This window comes from Chaetura pelagica, unplaced genomic scaffold, assembly GCF_000747805.2.
Source record: "Chaetura pelagica isolate M959 unplaced genomic scaffold, ChaPel_1.0 scaffold112, whole genome shotgun sequence".
Classification (NCBI taxonomy): Eukaryota; Metazoa; Chordata; class Aves; order Apodiformes; family Apodidae; genus Chaetura; species Chaetura pelagica.
The window spans coordinates 2763974-2774859 of NW_009952798.1; the positions used below are offsets into that span (position 1 = coordinate 2763974).

General features: G+C 41.7%; 1 protein-coding gene across 1 annotated transcript; it reads left to right on the top strand.

The window, feature by feature from the left end:
- The first annotated feature begins 980 nt into the window (after nt 1–980).
- Nucleotides 981–9570, top strand: VPS26A (vacuolar protein sorting 26 homolog A (S. pombe)). Its single transcript, XM_009994887.1, has 9 exons — nt 981–989; nt 2195–2344; nt 4002–4077; nt 5440–5596; nt 6025–6189; nt 6625–6731; nt 7757–7825; nt 8363–8505; nt 9255–9570. Exons 1-9 carry the CDS (start codon nt 981–983, stop codon nt 9366–9368), a joined length of 990 nt encoding a protein of 329 aa, XP_009993189.1. The 3' UTR covers nt 9369–9570.
- Nucleotides 9571–10886: the final 1316 nt, after the last annotated feature.

Below are 10886 nucleotides of genomic sequence, written 5' to 3' on the forward strand. Positions count from 1 at the left end.
GCGGGGCTCGGCTTTCCCTCCTTCCCGCACGGCTGCTTTGGGAGAAGTGCGTGTGGGGGTCCTGGGAACGCCAGGAAGCCTTTCCGGAGATGCGGGGGTTGTAGCTCCTCCGGGGCTGGGGAAGGAGCGGCCGCGGGGCCGTCGTGGGCCGGCTGTAAATAAAGATGTCTCGGCTCGAGGAATGCACTTCAGGTTTCCCAGGCGTGCGGGTTCCTTGACTCGTGTCTCCGCCTTTGGAAAGGCGTTTTAGGGCTCGGTGGGAAGCTGAGGCTGGGGTTTCTGCACGGCTGCTCAGCGTCTGGGAGCCCTGCGAGCCCTTTGGTACAGGAGCCGAGTGCAGGTCGATTCAGGCCTTCTGTAGCAAAATCTCTAGCATCATTTTTTTTCCCGTGGAACCAAGAAGATAGCCTGGTATTTGGCCAGCTTCTGAAAACCTTTCTTCTCTGGCTTCATTTTCTTAAGCTGTAAAATAACAAGCCATATGATGGCTTCTTAAAACACTTCTTGTCTTGTCTAGTTTCCCCGCAGCAGCGTCTTCAGTAGCAACTGGAGGAGACACCAGCTGCTGATTTCTTTATTCCATATGTTCTTGTCCTCTCTGGATGAGATCATGGTTAATCTCTTAAGGGGTATGGTTGAAATACTTGCACACAGTGTCTTGAGAAGTGATGTGCTGCCGGTGTTGGTGCTGCCTGACTGCTTTAAGTGATGGTACAGCTTCATAATTTGGAAGGCACTGGGAGACCATCTTTTGTGTAATGTTTACTTAAAGGTAATGTGCTTCCTTGCTTGCCTGGGGGCTTGAGGGGGGGGGAAGCAAAAAGTTAAGCTGGAAAATGAATGCAGAATTTCTGAGGAAAAAGTTACAGGCGTACCCAAAACTAAATTGGGTACCAAATGAACATAGTCTGAAGATCGGGGTTTCATGTTGAAACTTTCTTCTTTCTCTCTCCCCCTTCCCCAGGAGTCCAAAATCAGGAATGGTTCAGGTGTGCAGTCAGTACAAAAAAAAACCAACAAAACTTGTTTCAGCAGTTAATGCGAATATGTGCTTGGCAGAGACTTGGAAGACAGTTTAGTCTTATATTTGCCTGCCCTATTGGCCATCTGCTTCTGCTTTCCTGTCAGAATGTGAAGTAGCTGTAACTAGGTTTCAGTTAAGTTCATCTTTGTGGATTGAACTGGGGCCACTTGCTGTCTGAAGAGAGTCAGCTTAGTCTTGTGTCAGTCGCTTTTGCAGCTCAAAAACGCACCAAGCCTTTGCAAAAAGTCACTGAATGTGCTTTCTGCTAGGCAGCAGCATTCAGATTAGACTTTTTTTTTTCCTAGGCTTTTCCCTACTAATGCTTCATTTCAAACATCAGGTGCTCAGAAGGTCTTGAAATGTGTTTTTATCCAGTTTTTGAGATTAAATTGCTGAAGCGAGAGTGACTCTTTCATGTGTACCAATTTCATCTAGTTGAAGTGGGTGCTCTCCTTTGAGAACACAGTGTAATTTCTCCAATAAAAAACCCACCCCAAATCACACCACATTTAGTGAAGTGTTTGCTTTAGTACTTCAAAGCAGATTAGTGCCTATTTCTTAGGAGAAAATGTTGGCATTTATATTAATCTTGTTGAGTTTCCCGTAGAGCCACTCATGTGTTTTGCAGCTTCTGGTAATTGTGTTTATGCAAGATCAAAGGGTGGGCTCTCCTGGTTTCTTGTGTTCGGTGCTGGTCAAGAGTTGGTGCCTAGGGAATGCTGTTGGAAGGTGAGGGCAACATGGAATGCTCATACTAGGTTAAAAGTGTGGTTTAAAAGGATTTTTTTTTTTTCTTTTGGAGTGAAATCAGTGATTGGAAACTTTGCAGTGACTGAAATCCAAGTCCTGCTTGTAACAGTACAGTTTTAAATATCTGTTAGTATTTAAGTGTAGTAGCAATAATGGAAATCATGCTGTGTACTTGTTGATAAACATTATATTTCCTAAGAGCTGTCACTGCTTGTTACTGGTCTGATTTCAGTTATTTTCTACATGAACAACTGCCTTTTGTCATGGCTGTTTCTTGAGTCTCTAATACATAATGGCTTTGTAACTTCATGGCAACAAAAGTGTTTTTCCCCCAATGCACAGTGTACAACTGCAAGGAAATACCACACTTAAAGTTGAGTGTCCACTGGGTAGTAACTTACCTTATTCTTGTTATTCCAGAGTTTTCTTGGAGGCCTTTTTGTTCCTGCTTATGAGATTGATGTTGTTCTTAATGATGCTGAAACACGAAAAACAGCAGAAATCAAAACAGAAGATGGTAAAGTAGAAAAGCATTTTCTCTTCTATGATGGAGAATCTGTTTCAGGCAAGGTAAATTATCTTTTTAAAGTGACTTAATTACTGATGCTGGCATGCAGATGCAGCTCTTGCTTTTATCAGCTTGTTATTTAACTTCCTATATGCAATTTCAGCTTGTGGTGTTGTTCAAAGATGAAAGTGTTTTCCCAGATGTGGTCTTTTTATCATTGTCAATCAGGCAACTGATAAAACGGAACATTTTGAACAGTAGCTGTTCATTTGTGTCTGGTTATCTTGTATTTATGAATTAGCTTGTTGTGCAATTGTGTGCAGTCCTGTCCTTGCTTCTGAGAAGAAAGCTATTCCAGACTGGATCCCCTTGCTTCCCCTTCATCTCCAAAGTCCACGACCTGACAGGTGTAACAGTAATTTTTGGCTGGTGCAGCCAACTTGCTTTGCATACCTTGAAGCCAAGCCTTGTGTTTCATGCCCTGAAGTGGTTTCTGGAATTGCATCAGAGGAGCAGTGAATGAAGTTCAGCTGGCTGTGGAGTCAACAAGAGGGTTTTTTTGAGAAATAATGAAGTTGAGATTGCCAGAGGGATTCCTCTACTTCCAGTATTGCACCTAGGAACTCCTTGCCATTGTTCTGCTTTTACTGGAGCCATTCTCAGTCTCTGAATGCTTCTGTTGAAGTTTGCTCTCTCTCCCAAGAAATGTGAGTCAGGTATTGGTTCTGTGATTGACTTCTAAATACCCACTTCCATCTTGACCAGCCTGTCATCACTGAGTATCTTCCTGCCTTTAGGGTATCTTCCCATGCTAAGACCTTAGTTCTCTAGAAAGATCCTTTCATGGATATGAAACTGACAAGATGGGCCTCAGACTCAGGAAACTGAGGGAATTAGCATTTGTGTGTTCATTGGCCTGAGTGCTGAAGAGGTGCCTGGAGAATTTTGGCTAACACAAGCACTCTGGGATGAGGAGATTTGGAGGACCAGTAATTTACTGGACAGCTTCCCCCTGCCTCTCTCTTCTTTCTTTTCACCACAAAGGTCATTTATTCCGGTGGTTTACTTCCTACTCAGTTACTAAGGATGCACTGGATTTTAAGGTACAGGAATTTCTCTGGTCATTGTTACCTCAGAAGGAAATATTAAGTATGCTTGATATTTACATGTTTCCATAGGAAGTAGCCTTATGGCATCTTTTCTTGTGAGGTGAGGTCTGACAGAGAGGACCAAATTTACGGAGGCTGATCTTGATAGTAGGTTTCATTATCTGTTATTTTTAATTGACTTATTTAACACCAGTTCTTGGCTATCTGCTGTGGAAAGGACTTCAGTTCAGTCAACTTGAAAGGAATGCATCTCGTGGCAGTTCCTTTTTCCAAATGTGGCTGCCAGAAGATGCTTTGAAGTTCTCTGCCTTCAGAGGTGGCAAGGAGGTCACAACTGGCTTATGTGAATTCTGCTGAAGCTCTAGCATGGGTTCTTTACTTTGGGACTCCCAAGTTTTCAAGCTTACTTATTAAATCCAGTCTTGTGGATGATTAGATTTTTCTTAAATGCCTTAGTAGCACCTGGGTGATACTTAATTTCATCATCAGCTGTTGGATTTGGTTGCCCTCAGGCTTTTCATAGGCATGTAGTAATGTGCTTTCCTTTTTCCTAAGATCATGTATTACAGTGAAAGTGTTGACATGTTTTAACTTTATTTTGCCTTGGTAGGTGAACGTCTCCTTTAAGCAGCCTGGGAAGAGACTAGAGCACCAAGGAATTAGAATTGAATTTGTAGGACAAATTGGTGAGTTTTGAAGCTATAAAAGGGCTGTTAGGTGCATGTGGTTTATGGAACTTGGCATTTGTGACTGTCAGCAGTTGGGCTCAAACATTGCAACCTGATTGGGTTAGTAGTTAACAAGTGAGAAACCAAGATGACATCCTAATCATTGTAACACAAGTGATGTACTAATTTGTGTTAGTCAGAAGGGAAGATATGTACTCACTGGGATGATGAGTATTCCTACTGTCTCTGACGGGTGAAGAGTTGAAGAACCAGTAGAGATTTCTAAAAACTCGACTTTTGATCAAAACACACATGGGCTTTGTTTCATATGCTTCAGACTATTTGTTTTTAACTTGACCATTATCTTCCCTGTGACTATAAATGAAGAATGACCCTGATATAAAAAGCAAAATCAAAGCACTTGATTATTTTCCTTCTGGCTGTGCCTTGTTTTGCCTGTATTTAAGGTTCCAAACCAAAATACCAGTTATACTTACTGTGCCAGACTTTTTAATTCTTCTCTTTAGTTGTGGCACTGAAAGAGAAGAAGCACAGAAAAAAAGAAAATGATGGGGCAGCTTATTCTAAAATATTTCTTCGGTGGTTGGTTTTCCAAAACAGTGTTTTATACTGTTAACATAAGATAGTACTGAAGTTTCAGAGGATCTCTGTGCACTTTTGTAGGATGATGCAGTTTTGACATAAAAATGTACTTTTCTTATAACTGTACGCAAATCTGTTTAGATTTGGACTAGAAAGTCACACATTCATCCCTAGGTCAATGTTGTGCAGTAATAATGACACTGCTCTGGGGATAGGAGTTGCTGTGAAACTGATGTGTCTGTGCTTATGTATTAAAAACTTGTTTCCAAAAGACTTGACTCAGACCAGTGGTCATAATAAGCCATTTGATTGTAGACTAGTAGTAATAATAAACCTTTTGTTAGGTGGTGTTAACCTGTGGAAGACAAGTTGGGATCACTGCTCTGTCCTAAATGAGCCCATCTTAATGTTGCTTAGATTTTGGCCCTTCAGCAATAAATGCTGGAAGCCCAAATTGGGTAGTGCTAGTTACAGGGAATGCAAGGCAAGAAGTACTTATTAAAGCTGGCTGAACTGTGATTGGAAAAAATATGCCATGCTAGTGAAGCTTCCAATGTGCTCTGTTCATTGCAGTTAGCTCTTTAGGAATGCCTACTGTAGGCTGCTGAAGCTGAAGGTAACTTTGGAAAAACTGAACAAAACATTTGGTCAAATATGTGTAACTTAAATAATTTGCTTATGTGTTCCTCTTTCACTTACTCCTGTCAAGTTAGACACAGTTTTGTTTGCTAAAAATATACACTAAGGCACATTTTCCTTTAACTTCCTCAACTTCAGAACTCTTCAATGACAAAAGCAACACCCATGAATTTGTCAACTTGGTGAAAGAACTGGCCTTACCTGGAGAACTGACACAAAACAGAAGCTATGACTTTGAATTCATGCAGGTTGAGAAGCCATACGAATCCTACATTGGTGCCAATGTCAGACTGAGGTTTGTAACCTTCCTTCCCCTCCTCCCCTGCAGCAAATCCAGCATTTAGCAATTACGCTGCTCCCCCTTCCTCCTTCATCCTTTTGTTCTCAAAGCAAACATGTAACAGCCAGTAGCTAGTGTGCCTTGATGGGAGTTGTTGAGATCGTGAATTGTGCAGTGGTGTGTGTGTAGTGGTGTTCTTTCAGTTCAATCAAATGAAAACAGTCCATGTATGTCCTTAGAAAAAAACCAAAACCAACACCCCCCCCAAAAAACCAACAAAAACACACAACCAAACAAAACACCCCCATGTTTCTACCTAGAAATGTTTTGTCTTGTATTCTGTTCTGCTTACTCTTTCAAAGAGTACCTGTACTTGAGAACATCAGGGATTTTACTTGTGCAACTCTCAAAAAATCTGGCTAAATCGGTGGCTTTCTTCCTAGGTATTTCCTAAAAGTGACAATAGTAAGACGACTGACAGACTTAGTGAAAGAATATGATCTGATTGTTCACCAGCTTGCTACGTACCCAGATGTAAACAACTCCATCAAAATGGAAGTAGGCATTGAAGACTGTCTTCATATAGAGTTTGAATACAATAAGTCAAAGTAAGTGTCTCTTGGAAAAAAACACATTCAAGTAAATATCTTGGGATAAAAAGGTAGAGTGTTTAATATTTGATGATACTTGACCTGGCATCTGGAGACTTAAAATGTAAAGCTATGTTTTCAATGATTCTTGTGTTGAGCTGGTTTTTGAAGAGTATTTGTCTGTCCTGCCTTCAGTGCTGTTAGGAAGGTCACGAATATTTTAAGACTTGATTTCTGCATTTATGCATTTTCATTATAACTATACTGCTTCCTTTTCTAATACTGCAGTGTTGGAAGGGTACTAATTGGACTGGTCTGGCTGAGATGCTTGGCTCAGTGGGGAAGTAAGCTCTGAGTAATGTAGTTAGGGTAGCTATGTGTATAAGTTGTATTCAAGAAGGTGTAAAAGCTGTGTTTATTCTTTAATGAAACCCCCATTCTGTTCTTTTAAAGGTATCACTTAAAGGATGTGATTGTTGGAAAAATTTATTTCCTCTTAGTGAGAATAAAAATTCAGCACATGGAGTTGCAGCTGATCAAAAAGGAGATTACTGGAATTGGTAAGAGAAACAAAGTTCAAAAGAAATGGCAGCTTGTGTGCTGGTTGAGCCTTATGCAAACCTGGAGAGTGAAGTCAAAAGCTGCAGCTTTGGCTAAACTGATGCTCCATGTGCTGCTTTCTCACTGGTTTTTAGCCACCATTTGCATTTTGTGCTTGGTAGTCAGTGTTGTCAGTCTGTAGCCTTGTTCTGGGGTTGTTACTGTTTGACTAGCTGACCATTGCAGATGGAACTTGGGCATAAATATGCAGCAGCTCAATCAGCTTTGATAGACAATGAGCAAGAGAAAAGAATATACATCCTGAAGACCCCTTCTTGCCTCTGCAGAGTAAAATGCCTCTGCTGGTAAAATGGGCTTAGTAAAGATTAGCATGAAGTTCTCAAGTTTTCAGTCATCCTAAAACCGATACGGTGGAAATACCAACAGGCTTTGAAGCAGAAGCAGCTTGACTGTTGCAGTTCAGGCTTCTACACCCTGAAACTAGGAAGGTAGTAAGAGGCTGTGCCTCCTGACTTCATTCCCCAGTGGCTGAGGCCCTGGTGAGCTGCTTGTGTAGAGAAGGAGAAAGCCTCCATAGCAATAGAGGAAGGGCAGAAGGCTCTATTTCACTGTTGGCTTTTGTGTCTAAATTAGGTACTCTTAATTCTTCGTGGTAGGCTATGGAGAAAGGTGGTTCTTGTCCTGGGTGACACTGGGTGACAACCTTTCAGGTGTCTAGTCTGGCCATGGCCTAGCAGTGTCAGTCACTGGCACTACCCTGCGTGCCTGTCCCTCATGTAGAGCCTGCACATCCAGGGCTCCTTTGAAGCACTGGCTGCTGCCTCTTCTATGTCAGCCTGGGGAGGAGGGAGTAAGAAATAGTTGCTCTGCCTAGGAGAGGGTTTTGCTTGCTTGAGCTGTGTGTAGCTTGTAGGCAAGACAGAGGCTAAAGATGTAAATGCTGCAGGGTTGAAGTTGCTGCCATAAAGTTTGGTAGGAGTTTAAAATTGAAGCGTGTGTTCTCAGTGAAAACTTGTTTCACCAGGGCCCAGTACCACCACAGAGACTGAGACCATTGCAAAGTATGAAATAATGGATGGTGCACCAGTGAAAGGTAAATGACTGTGCTTGTTTTAAAGACAAAGCAAGTTGGTTTAAATTTTTTTTATATTAAAAAAAAAAAAGATCTGGAGGAGAATAAATGACTTGTATAGTTTTCTTGGAGAAACCACCCTTTTCTTTAAGTGGCTGAAGAGATAATGGATTTTCCTGTTCATAGCAGACTTTTTTATTGACTTGAGGCATTCCACTTGGGATCCCAGTAATTCTTACCCTTATTTACCATTGGATCCTTTTATCCCTTTGGTTTAAACCTGACTCTGGTGTAGATCAGCTCTGGAGATTTCATGACACTGATCCTTTTGCTTGGCCACCATGCTTCCATGGATAAAATATTCTTCCTTTTGATTTGACACTAGCCTCTGTGCTCAGTGTTATGTTTGTGATGGAGTTTTTTGGGTTTTGTTTTCCTTTAACCAAGGAAGGGGCACAGACAGTGCTTGGGAAGCTGCCTTTATTTTCCATGTCTTCTGAAGTTGCAGTTTTAAGAACTAATTGAAACTTTCTTCTTTTTTTTTTTTTTTCCCCTAAGGTGAATCAATTCCTATAAGACTGTTCTTAGCAGGCTATGACCCAAATCCAACCATGAGGGATGTGAATAAAAAATTTTCAGTGAGGTACTTCTTAAATCTAGTGCTTGTGGATGAAGAAGACAGACGATACTTCAAGCAGCAGGTATGGTCTGCAGGAATCTTCTTGCAGAGTTTTCTAGGCTGCTGTCCAGGCTGCTTTGAATGTTAGAAGCCACCTGTGCTTCATGTATGGCACAAGCATGACTTCCCTAGAGGGTGTTGGAAGCTGTAGAGAAACTGTTAGTTTGCAGAAAGGAGCCAAGGGGGGTGATGGATACTTATTTCAGCAAGGACAGGATGCTCGGGGCTATAGAAAAACTTGCAAAGCTTCAAAATTGCTCAGTTGTATTAAGTGCTGAAATGTTTGACTGAAAACATGACAGAAGGTCAGGCTGAGGAAGGGAATAGCAAAAAGTGCCACTGGAATGAACTGAAGTGGGTTAGATCAGAGTCTTCCTTTTAAAAGAATACACAAGGCAGTAGAATTAAACATGGATAACAAAAGGTAAGCAGACCAGACAGTGCCTGTGATAGGTTTTGGAGAAAAGGAGAAAGAAAAACTTTCTGAACCCTTTTAACAGTTTCAAAGTTGGGAGTAGGATTGTTAAGGAAGGAGGTGGCTGCTCAAGATTGATAAAGGTAAGTGTCCAGGCCATAACTAAATTGTAAACTTAATTGTAACATCTTTCTGTTAGTTGCCAAATGTACAAGTCATGGGGATGCAGAGCTTTTTGTGTTGTTTCGGTTGTTTTTTTTTCCCCCGAAGTCTTTCCCTGTCACGAACTTAAGGTACTTGATGTTGCTGGCATAATGGTAAATGGTGGTTTCAAAAGTGTTTTCTTCCCCAAACAGGAAATAATTTTATGGAGAAAAGCTCCTGAGAAGCTGAGGAAACAACGAACAAACTTTCACCAGCGATTTGAATCTCCAGAATCACAAGCATCTGCTGAGCAGCCCGAAATGTGAACTGGTATACAAGGTGAAAAACTTTTGTGATGCTTCAGCAGGTTGAAGATGGCAGCAGCCTGTGGGAAAAGAAGGCAAAAAATTCCCTTTACGACTGTCTTCCTTCATCTTGCAGTGCTGCATTTTACCATAAAGCGTTCTTCAGTTAAACATTCAAGTATGTATATACATTTAAAATAAAGTGCTTTCTCAAACACTGGAACTTTCTTAAGCTACTATTTTATACTGCACATTTATTTGATAATGTTATATGCACTTGGATATGCATAAGCTTAATCTAGTTATTTCCATGCATGGTAGGCTGGTGTATTTGATTTTTTGCTGATCACCTCTACAGTGTAGACAAAAACATTTCCTTTCTCTCATGTTGTTTATTGCATGTTTCTTTCCAATGTTGCTTATTTGCATTTGTTTTGAAACTACAGTAAGAGACAATTGACTGAATCACACTAAAAATCAAGGTTTTGTGGTGAATTTTTTCTTAGGCTTCTAATTAACTGAAACTGCATGTGTATGCACTACGACTGTGATGACTGTGGAGCCTCCAGACACCTGACCAAGGTTTCCAGGAAGCTTGAAATCTGTCAGTAGCAAAAAAATGTTAGGAAGCATCTCTGCCCTCCCTCCCCCAGTTCTCTTACCAGAGTTCTCTAAGCCTTTCATGTGAATCACTCCTGACTTTTTGGGGGTTGTTGCTCAGTAACGAGTGGCTGCAGAGATGTTGATGTGGTTCCACCTTCAGGTGGTAAAGCATTTCTAAGTAATTATCTCTTATTGATGAAATAAATGCTGTTAACTTTGATTATTTTGCAAATACATAAAAGCACGTGGTTCCTCCTGGCTTTACATTTCCACTGTCTTCACCTTCACTGGCTTGACAGGAGAGGCAGAAGGTCCTCCCAGGACATGCTCCTCCTCGTCCATGTGGGCCTGTTTTGAGGGCAAACACAGTGTTTTGTTCTCTTATGGAAAGGCATTTTGAAGCCAGGCAAACCTAAACTGTGAGAGCCTTGTCTGGCCCAGCGGACAGGTTGTCTTAATCATCTCATATGCAATTAATGTTTGAAGAAATAGCTTAGAGGAGTGAACCTTCATCTCCTCCCACCTGAGCCAGGCAGGGCGGGAGCTGGAGCTGCTGTGTGAAGGTGACTTGCACTGGTGGTTCCCTGGGCCCTTCAGCCAAGCCCTCTTGCCTCTGGTGCAAGTGTCAGCGCTAACCTTACTTTGTGAGTAAGCAAATCAATCCAATTACATTTCTGTAAGGACTCTTTTATTACCGTGGCACTTTGCTAAAGCAGAGACTCTGTGTGCGTGCGTGTATCGGTGCTGGGACACTTCTCTTCACAGGGGCGTCTTGGAGAGCCAATTAACTCCCTCCTGTAAGTGCCTGTTCCCAAATAAAACGATAATAAAGTCGAATAAACCCGAATGTTCTGATGGTCACTTGCGCGGTGTGAGCTGGGAAAGGAGCCTGAGCGGGGGCGCAGACTCCATTGCTGTGCAGCCGTGGGTGGCGGG